At 35.5% G+C, this 21,184-nt stretch overlaps 1 protein-coding gene across 1 annotated transcript in view; it reads left to right on the top strand.

Moving 5' to 3' along the window:
* The first annotated feature begins 1,034 nt into the window (after positions 1-1,034).
* LOC311285420 (CD48 antigen-like) overlaps positions 1,035-21,184 on the top strand; it is a 28,011-nt gene continuing 7,861 nt past the window's right edge. Inside the window, exons 1-6 of the mRNA XM_084401066.1 lie at positions 1,035-1,270; positions 2,802-3,098; positions 3,699-3,950; positions 18,100-18,216; positions 19,767-19,808; positions 20,110-20,142. Of these exons, the coding sequence (XP_084257192.1) occupies positions 1,204-1,270; positions 2,802-3,098; positions 3,699-3,950; positions 18,100-18,216; positions 19,767-19,808; positions 20,110-20,142 (808 nt within the window). The 5' untranslated portion in view covers positions 1,035-1,203. The remainder of the gene's footprint in view (positions 1,271-2,801; positions 3,099-3,698; positions 3,951-18,099; positions 18,217-19,766; positions 19,809-20,109; positions 20,143-21,184) is intronic.

The following is a 21,184-nucleotide window of genomic DNA, read 5'->3' as shown; positions in this document are numbered from 1 at the left end:
CAAAAAATTTAAAAAGAGTTCTTTCAAACGATACCTACCTTTGACTCTCCTTGCTACAGTTTTGGAGTTATTATGATTATATAATTTTTATATAGTTTGGGGCAAAATTTGCTGTTTCAGTCTTACCAGTTCATTTCTCTCTGTGTGTGTGTGTGTTTGTGTGTGTGGGTGTGTGTGTGGGGGGGAGGTGTCTTATTTGCACTCTTGATGTTTTAGAGTGTCACCCCTTTATTGCTGTACACTTTTTTTCAGCACAGTGGCTGATCTGTAGCTTGTACCACCAAAAGTTTCTCTGAGTTTTCCTATTTTTTCGTATTTCCCATTCATTTCCTATGTCGCCCGTTTTCGGGCGGGAGGAAGCTAAAAGTGTGACTTTTTTTTTTACGACCCTTTAACATATCAGAATCATCTCCTTGATGTTTTTGTGTGTTCATATAGGTAATAAAACAAAAGTCACCAAGTTTCACCCCCATCCGATGAAGCAAAAAAATTAAACAATTCAAAACGTTCAAGTTTTCGCCCGTTTTCGGGCGAAGAAGCCCAGAGGGTTAAAATGTAATTTATATCCTGCATCAAAGCTGAATTTTCAGCATCATTACTCCAGTCTTCAGTGTCACATGATCCTTCAGAAATCATTCTAATATGTTGTGCTGCTTAATATATATATATATATATATATATATATATATATATATATATATATATATATATTATAACATGATACTTTTTTCAGGATTCTTTTGAATAAAATGAATAAAAAGTTTAAAAAGAACAGCATTTATTTAAAATAGAAATATTTTGTAACAATATACACAACCGTTCAAAAGTTTGGGGTCAGTCATTTTTCTTTCTTTCTTATTTTGAAAGAAATGTATAATTTTATTCAGCAAGGATGTGTTAATTTAATAAACATTGATTGTAAATATTTATATTATTAGAAAAGATTTCTATTCTAAAAAATTGCTGATTAGTACTGTTGTTATACAGCCACTAGATGCTGATTAGTACTGTTGTTATACGGCCACTAGATGTCCACATTAAACCGCGGAACGTCTGAACGGCCCGCCCATTACTTTCGGTTTCGATTGTTCTTCCTCACATGCTCAGTCCTTTCTGTCCTGGCGTCTCGGGTGTGTCCCTGGCCTGGATACTTTCTGCGTGAAATATAGCAGTAGAGTGCATTAAAGTGTACTTAGTATAAAGATGTCGCTTCGTCGAAACTTGTTGGTCATCATCTGCGGCGTGATCATCGCTTCAGGAGCCGTTTCAGGTACGCGATGTGACCGTTAGCATTCGAGCTATGATAGCAACCAAAAAACGTTATTGGCCTCTTCAAACGGTTTAGTTGTAAAATATATTATAATATTGTTGGCCAATTTACAAATAGCAAATGATTGCGGTGTATTTTAGATAACCAAATTCACGGCGTGGCCTAGTTATTATTGTCTTAGTTATTAGCCACAGCAAGGCCTAACGTTAAACCCATACAAAAGGATTGTCGTTAATAGTTAATTGTTAATAAACGATAATATTTATATTTATATATTGTGTTTTCAACATGTATTTCATCTATATTACATATTTCGATACCATACTGTGCCCAAACAAACAGTAAGTTTTTTTTTTTCTTGACGTTTCGTGATCACCGGAAACTAGCCGGCGATTAGCTTCTTCTAATCTGTGAGGAATGGGTGGAGGCTTTTCTCTTGCAATGGAACTTTTGAAATAATTCCAGTTAGATGAAGTAATTTTTACAGACCGGTGCTACTCCCTTGGATACTTATATGTAAACACATTTTTTTCTCCAAACAATTGTACAATTTGGAATAGCAGGCATATAACTTTTTGTCTGGTAATGGTATTTTTAAAGAGTTAGCCTATTTCATGAAAATGGTACCCTGTATAACCAACGTAGAATTTGTTCAAATGTATAATATTCCAATAATACTTTAAGAATATTGTAAAGTGTTCCATGCAATACCATCCGGTTTAAAATGTTTGTTTAAAGGAAATGTGAATAAGGAGAGTGTGAATCTTATACCTGATGTTGCAATTAAAGGATTGATTATTATTATTATTTTATTATTATTATTATTATTATTATCACTGATAGTAGATGGAATAATTACTTAATTAGGAAGTTACTTCTAACAGAATACAGCCCAATATCTTCGAAAACATATTTGCAATCTAAATATGAGTGGAAATATGCATGGTTTCCTAAAAAATATTGCATGGAAAATAAGGTGGGATAAGTACATTTTAAAATACTAAGTGTACCCTGTTAAAACACTTTTTTTCTCAGGTTTTGTACTGATGTAGATGTTAATTGTGATTTCTGTGGCACTGAGAAAGATTATTTTAGAACTTAGCCTAATTTTAACTGCATTTATAGCAGAATGTATTGTGTCGACTTCCTCTGTAAAAGCTTAGGCATGAAATTAAATTTTTCTGAAATATATGTACTTTTTTTATTTGAAAAGACACAGATTACCACCAAATGTGGCCTTTATTGTTAATCTTTGTTTGATTATGTGGAATATCATATACTTAAACATAAATGGGCTAAAAGGAAAACAAAAATAGATATTATGAAACATTAAATTGAGTTACTACTTGGGTTGAAAATAGTAAAGCAAAACACACTAGGTCTCAATGCGAAGCTTTTACATTATTTGTGTGTGTGTGTGTGTGTATATATATATATATATATATATATATATATATATATATATATATATATATATGAGACTTGCTTTTTGAATGTTGACTAACAAACTCTCTCATATTTAAATTATTAGGTACAGAGGTGAAGAAAGCAGTGGGTGATGAAGTTTCCTTTGGTCCAGATAAACCTCTTCCTGCTCCTGTCTCCAGCATCACATGGAAACACATTAAAGATGGTGAAACTGTTAAGGCGATTGAATGGGAAGACGGAGAAATTCTAACCCCGAATCCAAGATTCAACGGCATCACAGAGCTTGATAAGAAGACTGGAAAAATCACGATTAAGAAACTAAAAATCGAACATAGTGGAGTTTATACCATTGACATCAGCGGAAAAGAGCAGGCACAAAGATTCACATTGACTGTTATGGGTGAGTGAATATTGATTATTGAAATACTTTAAAAGCCTAATTTTATTATCATATTATTATAAAGTTTTTTGGGGTTTTTTTGTAATAGCATAAGAAGTGTTACTTTGTTCCTAGTTTTTTTTTTTTTTTTTTTTTTTAAAGGGTAAATAAAATTTTAATGTAACAACTAATTATTATTATTATGCTGACAAAAATAAAAGTATGTGTGGCCGTACCATGGCATTCTGTGATGTTTCTTGGAATACAATAGAAATACCAAGACATATGACTAGTAACATGGTGAACCTATACTTGGAAATATCTTGGAGTGCAATGAATCATGGTACAGTGATGGTATCTGATTCTTATATCTTTATATTTTGTGACAATACAATGGTACTGATATTCATGCACTATGGCATTTACCGTACTTTAAGGTACTACTACCATGGTACACGTCCAAATGAACAATTTAGTAAAATAGTAAAAAAAAATTGTAAGTGTTAGTTTGTACTAAAAAAAAGTCACACTTTTTCCAAGGTTAGTGTAGTTGTTTTTAATCATATTTTGTTTTCTCTGTGGACTGAACATTCATTGACTTTTTCATTGTTTCTTTTACAGAGCCGGTCCCCCAACCTAAGATTAAAGTAGAGATGATAACTGATAACCCTGGTGCTGTGTATTTAAGTTGCAAGTACAATGAAACAGTCATCTGGAAGAATTCTGCTGGAAAAATACTGAAGGGTTCGGAATTCGAGAATACCATTACAGTTGAAAAAAATGGAAATCCAGAAGAATTCTACACCTGTACACTAGAGAACAAAGCAAGTAGTAAGACCAGTGAACCTGTCTATGAGAAAGATCTATTTAAAGGTAAGACTTCAACTCACTGCAATTCACTTCAACATAACTTACTATAAAGCAAAGTGCTGAGGTGCTGAGATGTTCCTTTTAGGGGTGGGCATTTCGAGCTAAAATAATATTCGAAGATCGCTGGGTTATAATTTCGATTATTATTCGAAAATCGCACCCTTCCCCCACATGCACACACACATGCATGTATAGGTTACACACCAGAGCATGTAAGCGGAGCGGTGTGGTGCTTAAATATAACTTAAAAAACTTAAACATACGTTCCATATTTATGTTTAAATAATATAATGTTATTTTTTTAATAGGGCAATTCCACGCAAAGGTCATTTTACCTAAAGATCAAAACCCCTTTTAAGTTGTCCATTTAGGTCTGTAATATACTGTATTAATGTGCTGTATCAGAAATTTTAAGAAAATTGCATTGTTTTACCACCACATATGAGGTGAGCAACAATGCTAAAATTTTTATTTCAACCAGCCATATTTCATGCTTTCAAAAGAGGTATCAAAGACCCCTCTTTTAAAAACTTAATTTCAACATAAAGCATTCTGCTGAAAGATGGAGGCATGAGGTCATAACAGCACTGCCTGTTGAATTTATAAGGGCTTTAATAAAGAGGTCTCGACGCTTCAGTGCTCTGTCACGTCCGTAACGTTTTAAAGATTAAGTTTATATAATATAACAATTATAAATGCAAATAACTTGAAACTTTATATGCAAAGCTAAACTATGTGTATGCTTAATAGGATCGACATTTCATTCCACTACTTTGCTCTGAACAACCATAATAATGCGTTACGGACGTGACCGTTACGGACGCTTCACATCAAATCATATGCAATTGTGATCGGTTTCAGGCTTACCATATATTCAGTGCATATCCAATAATCGCAATAACATTTGTGCTTTGTTAGTTTTAATATGAAAAAATGTCTCAACTTTCAAATTCAGTCTATTTTATAACAAAATGTAAACAATGGAGGCTGCTCTTTAATACGGCGTGGTATATTTCCCTCTTGGTTAAAACATGAATTCATCATAATCCCGCGATCAAGCTGACAAAATAATAGTGATATTGCAATCATTTTGACTCACGACTTAAAGCCCATGTTGCAGGGTTTTTTTTATTTTTTTTTATTAATATAACCTTGTTTGAAAATACCATATGAAAAGTAAATGCAGGATTAAAAATTGTTTTGCAAGACATAAGGGCACAAATTTAATAGAAAACGTGACCATTTCCTTGACCGTGTTGAAAAAGCGCTTTTTTTCCACCATCGCGTCATATGACGTCACATGAGGTAGTCGTTTGGCTCTGCGTTCGCGCTCAGTGCAGAGATAGGTTGGTAGTCAGTTGGAGCGGTCATGATTCAGTGTGTTTTCTGTGCTTATTGTATTTCAATGAATCATCATCGTGGTAAATGATTGTGAATTATGGCCTGTCAGGACATCGAGTCCACAGGTTTCCGAATAAGAAAAAGGACGGTGCAATCTTCCGTGCCAGTGTGCGTTTTGTGCCGGGTAAGAGACGGGACTGCACTTCTGCTTCTGCTTTGAAAAACGCGGTAGTGTGGACCGAATGATTATAATCCCGGCGATATGTGCACACTGTCCCAGCTCCTTCATCGGGTCGCCCGGTGACGGTCCGCCATCAGCATGTGGTTCGGCCGCCAGCGGGAAACATGACGATCACGGATCCGTCAGAGATCACTTATTGTAACTTACATCTGTTTTACAAAATGTGCCTTGTCTTAATTTAATTCATTAACATATCCTACATAAACTTGTAATGTAATGCATTTATGTGTTTGTTATTAGTCTGCAGCCGACACTATTATTATTATTATAAATATAATATATTATGTTCTATAATTCATTTTCAATCTGTACAAACCGACTTTAATGTTTGTGTTGGCTGTTTCTACATATAAAGTTTTTATACAGTAAGACAGTTGTGATTGTGATCATTTATTTTATTCATTGTCACCAAATGGGTCAATTCAAAGCCTTTATAAAGTCCCTCTTCCTCTGGAAACTGTCTCCTAATGGCTGACACACACAACACATGCAGGTAAGGGTCTAAGTACTAGCTTTGCTATTGCCTGATACATGATGATAATAATCTGTACAGTATTGTGATCTGAGCATAGTGTTATACATATCGTCGGCTAACGTGAATACATCTATAAGCTAACACTGTTCTCTCGCCCTGTTCTCCTCACACCACAACTCACCGTTGTTCTGTCTAACCCTGGCCTGTCCTGCTCACTTGGCTTCATATCAGGCTCATAATTATATGATATCATCATATATATCAATTATAAATGAATTATATATATATCATACGAGTAAACATTTAGGCTACAATTCCCTTTCCGAGCTGTCATCCATTGCTTTCCTATTCGCTAGTTGATTTACTTTGACCGCTCTACCTCATGTTACGTCACTTCAGGTTCGGCGGTTTAAGCGATTTTCAAATGCGGAAGTAAAAAATTCTCACAAAAACGGCTCCAGAAGCCTAAATAGCGTTTTATAAGTATATGTTTATATTTAAATCTAGTTCCTACATTATTTTTCTATACATTGGCTTACTGGGTACTCTAACCTGCAACATGGGCTTTAAAAGTAGACATTTCAGACGTCCTATAGATATATTTCTCAGGTATGTGAGGCAAGTAGCCTACCTTGTACGTGGAGTTTCGGTTCATTTATGAGGCGCGCTCCACTTCACGCGACGGCGCCTCCGTGTCCTGATTATATTGTCTGCTATAGCCTATTTGCTTCTTATTTATTAAATCCATCCAGGCAATTGGTTGATGAAACATTGATTAAAATTAAGATACAATTTATACAAAACGACATTTACATTAAAGAAAGGCTTTCTTTCTACAAAAAAAAAAAAACCTAAAGAATTGGTAAAAATCATGTCTGCCCACTGATATACTGTATCCGATATATTGCACATCTTATGATCTTACTCACGCTGTTATCCTTTTTTATATAATCAACATATGAAATAAAAAATACAATTATTTTATTTAAACATTAATATGAGACTCAATGCCTACTCAAATGTAATGTTGGAGCGGGATTTGAGTGAACGCCGTCTTACCGGTGAGCATGTTGGGGGAGAGGTACGATTTTCGAACAAACATCGAATATTATTTTTGCTTATAATGCCAATCCTTAATATTTGGTGTTTTAAATGCCTGTTTGAGGTCTCTGTGAACGTTTTAAAGCAGTATTTTAGTGCCGCTTTCAGAGCGGTCACGTCCGTAACGGAGAACTGTCACGTCCGTAACATTGTTTTTTCCTCATAAATGCGAAAACGAAAAATAACATAAAATTAATATTTTATGTTCTGTGGAGAGCCAACCCTTCTTCATTTGGTGGGTACTATTACTTTTGGTTTGCGCAGTGTAATTCACAGAATTACTAAAAAATATTTTGGCAACAAAAAGTTAGAGATTTTTTTTTGTCACGTCCATAACGCATGTGTATTTCCCTCATATTAAATATAAAACGCATGCGTAGACTGATATTTTTCTAATGTCTGGACTCCTTTATTAAGGGAGTATGGATATATAAACAGACGTTTACAATATATTGGTATTAAATGCATTTTCTGAGAATTTATATTTCAAGTTTTGACTGCAAATGTCAAAATGGAATTGCCCAATACATAATTTCATCTATGTTGATTATATGAAAAGGGAACTGCATGAGATAGGATCATAAGATGCCCAATATATCGGGAGACATTTGGAGTTGGTCAGACATGATTTTGACCACTTAATTAAGTTTTGTTCTGTAGAAAGCCTTTCTCTCAAAGTGAATTTTGTTTTGTATAAATTGTATCTTAATTTTAATCAATGTTTCATCAACCTGAATTTCATGCCTGGATTTAACAAATATAGCAGACAATATAATCAGGACACGGAGGCGTGAACTGGAGCGCGTCTCATAAATGAACCGAAACAGCGTATAGGCTACTTGCCTCACAAACATGAGAAATATATAGAAAGCTTGATATGTCTACTTTTAAACAAAACCATTCAAAAAGTCAGTGGCTCCAGCGCGTCATTGACAGTAGGGGCGGGGCCAGGAGCTCAGCGGCTTCAATGCGTCATTGAACTTGGCTTTTAATTCGAATTGAGGCTTTTAATTCAAATTGATTTCAGATTTTCATCGACTTTATGGAAGTTATCTCAGAATAAAGACATAAATGTGCTCATCTCTCGCCGCTTGAGAACTAATTGACGCCGTTGCCATCTGCTGTAATTGGATGAAGATGGCGGCAGAGCTCGCTGCTCCCCTGGACTCGTGGAGCCAGTATATAATCTACTCTAACGTGCTGGACGGTGGGCGAGCCGTTTGCCAGGATGATCACCGCGGTCAGTTAAGCGGTCAGCTACGCGCACGGAGAGTGGCTCGTCACGCAAAATTTCAGCGAGGAAATGCAACGATTCTTTGCATTATGTTACTACTATGCGGGGATGTTCATGCAAATCCTGGCCCTGTGGTCTTACAACATTCACCGCAGCTGAATACATCCACAGCACCAGTGACCTCCATGCTACAAGGTAACATCTTAGCATGCTGTGTGTCTAAAACTACAGAACTCAGCTCGCTGCAGACTATTGTTAACTCCAAACAACGAAACACTAAACTTTTTCAAACTGTTAATCATACATCGGTACTATGGAATCCTAAAACAAAACTGAAAGGAATATTTGGCGGACATATAAACATACGTAGTGTGATTTCAAAAACGGAACAGTTGGAACATTTACTTTTGGACTCAAATCTTGATTACCTGTGTCTTACAGAGACTTGGTTAACATCTACGACTCCTTTATCCGTGTTTACAATTCCTGGATATAATGTTTACAGACGGGACAGAGGGAAGGGGAAAGGAGGCGGAGTCTTAATGTACGTTAAAGACAGCATCGATAGTCATCAAATAGACATTCCAGTGCAAACCTTGGAGTGTGTCGGTGTTACTATAACCCTTTCAGCACAAATGTCTTTCATTTTACTTGCTTTATATTGACCGCCAAATGCGACAAATTAATTTTATCTTGGCTTAGCTGAAATACTTAAAAAATATGAAAGAAAGGAAACTCTGTTAATGTAGGGTGACCATATTCCAGGTCATGTCCGGCCGGGATTTCGAGATCGCCCAAAATATCCGCGACTCGGCTTCCGCTCTCCCGTCGCCATTCATTTTGTTTACATGTACACCTTTTGATTCAGTAGTACTGTTGTCAAACCTGCTGTTTGTGTTCAAGGCCATTAATGGTCTGGCACCGGCATACCTTGCTGAATTACTAACGGTCTACCAACCTGCCAGAACTCTGCGCTCCTCTGAACACACCTCTCTGGTCACTCCCAAGTTTAAATATAAAAAGTTTGGAGGCCGGTCATTTGCCGTCCAGGGCCCAAAGCTGTGGAACGCTCTTCCGCAATACCTACGAAGCATTACCGTGTTGAGTGTTTTCAAATCCCAGTTGAAAACACACCTATTCAGACAAGCTTTCAACACGTAGCTTCCTATTTGACTGTTATTTTATGCACATTTATGTTTTTATTTATTGTTGTCTATTGTTGGTTTTACTGGAAAGCGCCTTGTGCACCTTCTGGCTGTTGTTAGGCGCTCTACAAATAAAATTTGATTTGATTTTTGATTTGATACTGAATTAATTCCGATTGGTTAATCTGAATGTAGTGTTTACATGAACGCTAAACAAGTGATCGGTTGATGTGCGTGTAAGCATTGCTAAGAAAATTCCTGTGTTTTCGTCTCGATCGGGATCCGTGTGAATCAGAATGCATGACCTGCAAAGCTGGCACGTACGTGTCAGTGTCAAATAACGTAATAATGTAAACATAATGAATGGCGACTGTAGAAAGCAAAAGACGAATCCCGAGCACCTTGGGCGATCTCGAAATCCTGGCCAGATATGTCCGGGTAAAACAGGACGTATGGTCACCCTAGTTAATGGGTGATCTGAATATAAACTGGCTTGATAAAATAAGAAAGAAAAAACTTAAGGATATCACAAACTCGGTACAAATGACTCAAATGATAAACAAGCCAACTAGACTAACCAAAAACTCCCAAACTTTGATTGATCTTATATTTACAAATAAACCAGATAGGGTTACCAAAACATACAATTTAATAACAGGTTTGTCAGATCACAACCTTACTCTAGTTGCTAGAAAAATAAATAAATCCAGGTACAGGGATAAACAGCAAATAAATAATCAAAATAAAATTCTCCATATTCCTAAGAGAAATCAAATTGCACTGATGAATGATTTAAATGAAATAGATTGGGAGTGTAAAGTTGACAGTAAAGGCTGTGAGTATACATGCAATAATATTACTTTAACTTTACAGGAGACTGTTACCAAATACACAGAATTAAAGAAAAACTGAAGTAATAAAAAGAAATTGCCATGGTTTGGTAGCTCTCTTTGGGATTTAATGAAGCAGAGAGACCTGGCACTTAAAACCTTTCTTAAATCAAAATTGACCACTGATCATTTAGTTATTCAAAATGACAATACAGAGGTGGCAACACATTTTAATGATTATTTTTTAGATTCTGTGCGGGATCTGGCAGATACGTTCCCGAAATCAATTTGTGTATATAACTTTAATTGTGATGAGTCATTTTTTAAATTATCTCATGTAGATGAAGGGACAGTTTTAAAAGTAATATCACACTTAAATAATAGTAAATCTAAAGACATTTTTGCCGTTGATTCTGTGTTTTTAAAAGAGCACAAGGAAATTTTAACTCCAGTGCTAACTAAAGTTATAAATCAGTCTATAAATGAAAGTATCTTTCCTACAGCTTTGAAAACAGCTATAGTAAAGCCTATACACAAGTCAGGAGACAAGCTCCAGGGGCCTCATTTATAAAACTGTGCGTAGGAACCTTACTAAAAGTGTACGTGCGCCCGAAAGCCAAAAATGGCATACGCAAAAAAATATTCAGACTTATAAAACCGTGCGTACGCCAGAACCTGCGCAGAATTCACTTTATAAATCCCAGTCAGCGGAAGATTGTGCGCACATGCGTCTCGACCCGAAATAACCATATATGGAGCTTACAACGCCTAGTTTTACTATGCAGATCCTCATCTACATATCATTTGCATATGATTATTCATCCACATGATAACTTAAACGTTATCACGTGGATGAATAATCATATGCAAATGATATAAACGGTACAAGAAACATTACATTAATGGGCAATTCCAGCGTTATGGACGTGACATTTGCAGTCAAAACTTGAAATATAAATTCTCAGAAAATGCATTTAATACCAATATATGTAAACGTCTGTTTATATATCCATACTCCCTTAATAAAGGAGTCCAGACATTAGAAAAATATCAGTCTACGCATGCGTTTTATATTTAATATGAGGGAAATACACATGCATTACGGACGTGACAAAAAAAATCTCTAACTTTTTGTTGCCAAAATATTTTTTAGTAATTCTGTGAATTACACTGCGCAAACCAAAAGTAATAGTACCCACCAAATGAAGAAGGGTTGGCTCTCCACAGAACATAAAATATTCATTTTATGTTATTTTTCGTTTTCGCATTTATGAGGAAAAAACAATGTTACGGACGTGACAGTTCTCCGTTACGGACGTGACCGCTCTGAAAGCGGCACTAAAATACTGCTTTAAAACGTTCACAGAGACCTCAAACAGGCATTTAAAAAAACAAATATTAAGGATTGGCATTATAAGCAAAAATGAAAATCGTACCTCTCCCCCAACATGCTCACCGGTAAGACGGCGTTCACTCAAATCCCGCTCCAACATTACATTTGAGTAAGCATTTAGTCTCATATTAATGTTTAAATAAAATAATTGTATTTTTTATTTCATATGTTGATTATATAAAAAAGGATAACAGCATGAGTAAGATCATAAGATGCGCAATATATCGGATACAGTATATCAGTGGGCAGACATGATTTTGATCAATTCTTTAGTTTTTTTTTTTTTTTGTAGAAAGCTTTTCTTTAATGTGAATTTCGTTTTGTACAAATTGTATCTTAATTTTAATCAATGTTTCATCAACCAATTGCCTGGATTTATTAAATAAGAAGCAAATAGGCTATAGCAGACAATATAATCAGGACACGGAGGCGCCGTCGCGTGAAGTGGAGCGCGCCTCAAATGAACCGAAACTCCGCGTATAATGTAGGCTACTTGCCTCACATACCTGAGAAATATATCTATAGGAAGTCTGAAATGTCTACTTTTAAACTACTTTTAAGTCGTGAGTCAAAATGATTGCAATTATTTTGTCAGCTTGATCGCGGGATTATGATGAATATTCATGTTTTAACCAAGAGGGAAAAACGCGACATCCCGAAGGAAGTGTCCTATGGCTATAAGACACATGCTCTTCTTTAAGTCGTACTGTATCATATACTACCTTCTGATATTCATATTTCGTCCTGTAACTTGCAGACGAAGAGAAGATCCGTTCATGTGCGCTTTATCCGCCGTGCACTGAGGCGCTATATACAGAAATATACCACGCCGTATTAAAAAGAGCGGTCTCTATTGTTTACATTTTGTTATAAAATAGACTGAATTTGAAAGTTGAGACATTTTTTCATATTAAAACTAACAAAGCACAAATATTATTGCGATTATTGGATATGCACTGAATATATGGTAAGCCTGAAACCGATCACAAGTGCATATGATTTGATGTGAAGCGTCCGTAACGGTCACGTCCGTAACGCATTATTATGGTTGTTCAGAGCAAAGTAGTGGAATGAAATGTCGATCCTAGTAAGCATAAACATAGTTTAGCTTTGCATATAAAGTTTCAAGTTATTTGCATTTATAATTGTTATATTAAATAAACTTAATCTTTAAAACATTACGGACGTGACAGAGCACTGAAGCGTCGAGACCTCTTTATTAAAGCCCTTATAAATTCAACAGGCAGTGCTGTTATGACCAAATTAGTATATTTATTTCTCAGGCATGCCTCCATCTTTCAGCAAAATGCTTTGTTCAAATTAAGTTTTTAAAAGGGGGGTCTTTGATACCTCTTTTGAAAGCATGAAATATGGCTGGTTGAAATAAAAAATTTAGCATTGTTGCTCACCTCATGTGGTGGAAAAACAAGGCAATTTTCTTACAATTTCTGATACAGCACATTAATACAGTATATTACAGACCTAAATGGACAACTTAAAAGGGGTTTTGATCTTTAGGTAAAAACTTTATTTTTTCATGGTAAGGATGACCTTTGCGTGGAATTGCCCTATTACAAATCAAGTAGTTGTCTATCCTTGCCTTGTTTTTGAATAGCCTACATAAATCAAATAGTGTAAAATACATTTCAGATAAAGTTTTTCTCAATCTTTTCCACTTGCCGAATTGTATTTTTAATTGATTTATATTTTTAATGGAAACAGACAGGCCTTGGGCATTATTTGCACGAAACTATTTTCTCAGACAATCTGGTATTATCATGATAAGCAATCATCTCTGTGGTTAAAACATTAAAGCACGCCACAGGAAAAGTGTTCAGAAACAATCGCATCCACAACAAATATTTCTAATGATTGAATTTAAAAAAATGTTGTAACTTCAGTAATGATTTCATGTTTAAGTGTTTAACTCCATTAATTTGAATGGCATATTTAATATAAATGTTTATATCAGAAGTATTTTATTTATTTAAACTGTTATTTGCGTCAGTTTCACTAAACGGCTCAACACGCTCGCTGCCGCGGACATTTAAGAAGGAATGGATATTTGCTTCAAGTGACAGGCTTGGTGATTGAAATTGTATTTGTATAATCTTTCTGTATATGTTTAATTTTCTTTAGATTTTCTGTATAAAAGTGACCAAAAATACATTTAACTCCAGCTCACCATCGGTGTCGCCAAAGTGCTCCATCTCCAAAACGTTCGTACGCATGGGTCAGAGTTTGCGTGCAGGTGCGCAAATTTTCCCGTCAAGTTTTTCTTTATAAATCCCACCTTTTGCGCAGGAACTGGCGTACGCATGTTTTCAGCCCCGTTTTGTGCGTACGCAAGCTTTATAAATGAGGCCCCAGGTCTCTAACTATCGACCTATAAGCATCCTTCCCACTATCTCCAAAGTCTTTGAAAAAGTAGTTGCAGCGCAGCTAGTGGAACATCTTGATTACAATGCTGCATTACATCCTCTCCAGTTTGGCTTCAGAAAACGATACTCAACGGAGACAGCATGTTGCTATTTAATAGAGGAAATAAAATCAAGTTTGGATAGTGGAGGAGTTGTAGGGGCGGTCTTTCTTGACTTGCGTAAGGCCTTAGATACAGTAAACCATGAACTACTGATAGATAAATTAACAAATTTCTCTATTAGTATAAGTCCAATTAATTGGATTCAATCTTTTCTCAGTGCAAGGCATCAGTGTGTATCGATAAATAATGTATCATCTCCCTTACGATCATGCACTATGGGTGTGCCGCAGGGCTCTATATTAGGGCCCTTGTTGTTTTCTCTATATATTAATGATTTTCCATCTGTGTATTAATGCTAAAATGATAATGTACGCTGATGACACAGTGGTGTATATTCATGGCAAAACTGTTAAGGATGTTGCCCGAAAGTTAACTGAGGAAATGGAAAAGATTTCCATTTAGCTGAAAAACTCTCATTTAACTTTGAATGTTGACAAAACGGTTTCTATGTTTTTCACAAACCGCCGTAAGTTCTCGCTATGTAAAACTGAACCAAAAATCATAATTGAAGGTCAGGAAATTTCAAGGGTTGACCAAATTAAATATTTAGGAGTCATTCGTGACTCAAATTTAAATTTCAAAAAACATATTAAAAAGATAACCAGCACATTTTAGGTATATTAGGAACTCTTTGACCATAGATGCATCTAATTTATATCTAAATGTGATGATAATTCCGCACTTTCGTTACTGCATGACGAGTTGGTCACAGGCATGTAAAACAGCATTACGGCCCCTGGAATCATTGTTCAAAAGTTCTCTTAAGGTTCATGACAAGAAATCTCGGCTATTTCACCACTGTCATATTCTTAAAAAACATGGTATATTAAGTTTTGAAAACATAATCATATATTCAAATCTCTGTCTTTTGTTTAAGATAATAAATGGTACTGCAGCTCCTCCGTTAAAAAAGTTTATTTCATTGAGCTCAGAAATTACATCTCGAGCCACTCGGTCAACTGTTCGGGGTGAGTGTAGGATTCCTCAGTGTAAAACAGCATTCAGCAGCTCAGCTTTCTCGAGTGTGACCATCAGACAATGGAATAAATTGCCAACAGAGCTGACCACATGTGTAAATTTTAACACCTTTTCACATCGGGCCAAAAAATGGCTTCTTTTAAAACAAACATGTTCACATAATGTATTGTAATTGATGTGTATGTGAGAGTGTACTTGTAAATGAATGCTGAGGAATGAATGAAGGGTGTGATCTTTTTAATGCTATTTTGAGATAGATGTATTATTAACTTTATATGTTGACATCAGCCTGCCCAGGGACTACAGGTGGAAATTAGCACATGTGCTACAACCTGGTAAAATGCATCTTTCCTTTTTTAAGGTTGATGTATATTTTACATTGTCCCTGTTCAAATAAATAATAAAATGAAAATGAAATGAACCACATTTTTAGCTCCGCCCAAAAAATCCTGAACACAGCAATGGTGAAAAACTGTTTAACGGTCTTACTCCACAATTCAGTACTTCACAGTTCATGTGTTTTAGCAATACATTTCTCACATTTATATTGCGTTTAGCTTTTTTTTTTAATTGCCTTACAGGGACTTTAATAATATTTTAAATTTACATTAATTAGGCTAGTAGTTTTTGCTGTAGTATCAAAATTGGAATAGAGAATTGTGATATTTCACTGGTGTCTAAATGATAGATAAAATATGATTGAGCATACAATACACATAATACATTTTAACATGCTTATGCATGAAAATAACTGAAGGAAATAAATATTTACTAAACAAATTAAGCCAACTAATATGATTCATATTCATTTGGTTTCTATACCCAGTATATATAAAAAAAATCACAAATGCAGTGAAAATACTGATATTGGTATCGGTGGGCAAGTGATGTTACCAGCGTTGTGGTGTGTGATCAGTTTGGACGTCTTTGCTAAGAGTTTTGATTATTTAAAACCCTGTTAAATAGATTAAGCAATAATAAATCAAAATTGACCATTAATTTAACATGCTTAACATTAGTTGTCATATATCACACTTACTGATTTCTGTGATTGCTGATAGTTTTGACCTGGAGATCATTATGCAGTCCTTTATGATAGGGATGTCCCGATACCACTTTTTGCCGAACGAGTCCGATACCGATACTGTAATTTTTGGTACTCGCCGATACCGATACCGTAACCGATACCTGAATTTTCACTGCATTTGTAATTTTTAAATGTATTAGGCCAGTGGTTCCCAATTCCAGTCCTCGTGACCCACTGCTCTGCACGTTTTGTATGTCTCCCTTATTTAACACACCTGAACCAGATCATCAGCTCATTAGGAGAGACTCCATGAACTGAACTGAGTGTGTCAGGTAAGAGAGACATACAAAATGTACAGAGCAGAGGGTCACGAGGACTGGAATTGGGAACCACTGTATTAGTAGATAAACCAAAAGATTATAAATCATATTAGTTGGCTTAATTTGTTCATCAAATATATATATATTTCTTTCAGTTATTTTCATGCTTAATTAAGCCTGCTAAAATGCATATGAGCTTCTGTAAGCCTACTGTCACTGTTCATTCTATTGCTCTATCATATTTTATCTTTCATTTAATAGCACAGCACATATTTAGAGCTGCTTCAGCAGGGCTCAGTGCTGAGGACTGGGTCAGCGGTTCAAATGTTTGTCAAAACCAGTGAAATATCAATGATTTAATCCAATTTTGATACTACAACAAAAACTAGCAGCCTAATTAATGTGAATTTAAAACAAGTAAGCAGTCAGTAACAAAATAGAAACAAACAATTGAATTACAAATAGGACAAATATATACAATAGAACAAAGAAAGGCTACAAATGAAATAAACCGTGTTTTTAGAGTTTTTCAGGTAGATCTAACAGGTACAGAAATTTGAATAAAGTCATCAAATGTGAAAAAAAGCATATTCATTACTGTATGAATTATATATAGATGGATATTTTTGTAAAGTTGAAAAGGGTAGCCTATTTAGTCAAGAGCAGAGTATTTCTTTGTCCTTTGTTTGATTAACATTAAAACACAGAAGCAGGTTTATCACACTGCTGCCCCTTTAAGACCGAGCGCACGGACCGCATTTGAACATGGTTACGTTCATTTGAGATATAACTGACTTTGTTTACTATAGGATACTCGCCAAGACGGGCGTTATTATATAGTTGTGTGTGAATTCGTCCGTACAAGCGCAAGACGTGAAAGACAGTTTAATTCAGTATTCGCGCGCTGAGACGCTGGTTTGAGGGGCGCGCGCTTCAGATGTTTGCATTCATGAAACTTCTTGACCTCTGCACACGTCCTGTAATAATGTAGGGAACCACTCGTTATACTTCAGTCAGGTAACAGTTCATGTTTTACTTTACTTACATATACGATTTAGTTTTCATCCAAATAACATGTGCTGAGTGAACGATGAGCAATCAAGAGCATTCAACAGAAGTGTGCTCGCTCTCTGTCTCTCTCTCTGCCTCTCTCTCTCGTCAGTTAACATTAATATAATAAGCTAAAGCTTCATGCCTCCTTTAATTTCGTTGCCATTGACATCGGACTGAACAAACTTTCCACTGTTGTCTGTTTAAAGGGATGTGCTCGACCAGCTCGTGCGTCTATGACTCAGTTCACCTCGACAAAGCACTTGCGGCGGCCAGTTTCGTTTCGCAAAATGTACGTGGTATCAGTGCGTGGTATCGGCGAATTTTTATGAGTACAAGTATATGAGGACAGTATCGGCCCGATCCCCGATGCCAGTATCGGTATCGGGCCATCCCTACTTTATGAAGTGCATTATGAATCACTTGTGTAATTTAGTAGATGTATTATGTTTCTTTCTTGTATTCTTTTGTTCAGCTGAATCAGATGGCAGTGCTGGGTTGGCAGCTTCAGTGATCGGCGGGATCCTTGGGATCATCGGGTTCTTTGCCACCCTCTTCCCAGTCCTGTATAAATTCTGCGATTGCTTTCACAGTAGGTTTCCTGTTGTGTTATTATATCTTTTAAGATACAGTATGTGTTTTTTGATGTTGTTATTTTCTTCTTTTTGAAGGAGTAATACTGTCTAAAAGCTTGAGTCTGTAGATTCCCTTGCATTTATCCAACCCAGTGTTTCCCATTCAGTAACTGGACTCTGGCGGCCCACCAATCTAATCTGTCACAGTATCATGAATCGAAGATATTGTTAAACTTCTCATAAAACCTAAAATGTCTCTAACATTGTGGTTTGTGCTATTACTTTGGCAAAGTATCTGTGAAATGAGCTAATATCAAAAGCGTGATTTGGCTTAGTGCCCTTATCAAATCACAAAAGGCTGTGATTTTGCTCATGCGATCAGCTCGCTAGTAATTTCCTACTTTAAAGTAAAATTATATACTTATTATAGATTTTTTTATTTTTATTAAATTTATTTTATAGTGCATTTGTTTTACAATATATTACTTGGGGATGATGGTGATAATAATAATAATAATAATAAGTTATATCTATTATAATTAATATATTCTAAAGGTTTGGCTTCCTAAAACATCTGAAACACTATATCACAACTAAAAAGACATTTGAGTTTTTATTCTGTTCACTTTTGAACATGAGTTGATGCTTCTAATTTTAAACTCTCAAACTGCACCAGATTGATGCATTTAAAGGGTTAGTTCACCCAAAAATGAAAATTCTGTCAGTAATTAATCTCCCTCATGTCGTTTCAACCCCGTAAGACTTTCGTTCATCTTCGGAACACAAATTTAGATAAATCACACAAGCAGGAGGGGCTCCATTGACAGTTATTTAATTAAGACTTTGAAGGCCCAAAAGGTAGGAAATACATCGCTAAAATAGTCCATGTGACCACAGTGGTTCAACCGTAATTTTATGAAGCGACGAGAATATCACGCATGTGCTCTTGTGAACACGCGCCAGAGACTGATACAGAAGAGAAGAAATGACTGAATAAAGTCGATATTTTTTGGCGCACAAAAAGTATTCTCATCGCTGTTGAAAATGTCCTCAAAAAATCCTGTGGGAAACACTGTAACAGCTATGTAGTCACTCAGTAGTGTATTATTGTGAAGGTGTATTTGGAGACAGATTTAATTACAATTTAGACTTATAGTGCTGTTAATGTTGTAAAATAGAGCATAGAGAAGCAAGTGTTCATCTCTAATTTTAGCCCTGTTTTACAAGAAAACTAATTGCATTCTTCATGTGAACATTTTTAGCTCTACGTGTTGGTTATTCAGTGTGCAGTGCTAGAAATAATTTGAAGTGCTAGAGCACATATTAGAATATTAACATGCTGAATTTTAAATTATACTGTACAGTAGGCCTACTTTTAGGGGCTTTTTGCACAGAACGCATTTGTGCATTTCACTGCATTACTTTGTACATTCCATTGTTAAAAGAAGTTCAGCTTTTAAAATAAAAATAAAAACATTGTGGAAAGTGCAAAAACACGTTCTGTGACCCCATCGTCTGTTAAATTGATCATCTTGTAATTGTTTTTTTGTTTTTGTTTTTACACCAGAATGGGTTCCTGAAAGCTGGGTAAAGAATCCATGTATAGGGGGTAAGTTTTTATTCGGTTTGGAGTAAAGGTCCTTGCACTCTGAGTCCGAAACTTTCGTCCATCATAAAAAAATTTGGATCGGGTTCGATTTTCTGCGTTTTTCGCATCTGCAGCAAACATTTTAAGAGGTGGTTTGACAATTTAGAGCCACTGAATGCGAAAAAGCGCATGCGGAAATTTCGGACTCAGTGTGCTGGACCTTCAGTGTCAGTTGTGCCAGACCTGTAATTTAGTATACAAATATTTGAAAGGGGTCATTCAATACACATATAAATACTATGAACATTTTTTCTCTCTTCAGGGTGGTTGAACTTTCTATATAGAAAGGAAAAAGGTATGTCATTTTCCAACATATTTTATTTCAAGCATATTCTTAAATAACAGCACCATCGTTATTTCAATTAGACAACCATTTGTGACCCTGGACCACAAAACCAGTCACATGGGTAATTTTTATTTTTTTAATTGAGATGTATACATCATCTGAAAGTTGAATAAATAAGCTTTCCATTGATGTATGGTTTGTTATGATATGACAATATATGGCTGAGATACAGCTATTGAAAATCTGGAATCTGAGGGTGCAAAAAAATCTTAACTTTGAGAAAATCGCCTTTAAAGTTGTTAATTTATTTTGGCGATTGTGCTGCATTCACTCACAAAAATACATATTTTATATATTTACGGTAGGAAATTCACAAAATATCCTCATGGAACATGATCTTTACTGAATATCCTCATGATTTTTGGCATAAAAGAAAAATTTATAATTTTGACCCATACAATGTATTGTTGGCTATTGCCACAGATATACCTGTGTGACTTATGACTGGTTTTGTGATCCAGGGTCACATTTAAGGACTGGTTTTCTGTAAACGCTAGTTGTTTCCTGTTGCAATTCTTCCATTACACTCTGGCTGTGAATATTTGATCTAATCACATTTATTAGACATGACTGTGTTTAACCCTTGTGCATCCTTGAGGACATTTTTGTCCTTTTCAGTTTTGTTTTTTTGATCACTTTCCCTGTGTTAATGCTAACTGCATAAAATTTGGCACGGGTGTGTATTTTTATTTAGAGATGTTCCGATACCCTTTTTTCCGTCCCGATACCGATTCCGATACCTGGACTCAGGGTATCGGCCGATACCGAGTACTAATCTGATACCTGGGTGTGTATCTATACAGCTGCAATTCATACTAGCCCTGTATGAATTGATATAATTATTTTATAAAAGGTATTTTAGTTTTACAATATAACTGTATAAAAAAAGTGCAACAAATAAATCTAGGAATATAAAAAATTATATTTGAATAATAACGGTCCACAAAATTCACGGTTTGGTTCGATAATCTACACTGGTGTCATGGTTCAG

This window comes from Rutilus rutilus (assembly GCF_951802725.1).
Source record: "Rutilus rutilus genome assembly, chromosome: 2".
In the NCBI taxonomy this organism is placed as follows: domain Eukaryota; kingdom Metazoa; phylum Chordata; class Actinopteri; order Cypriniformes; family Leuciscidae; genus Rutilus; species Rutilus rutilus.
Note: the sequence above shows the minus strand (reverse complement) of the source record. Positions and strands in the feature narration are given on the sequence as shown.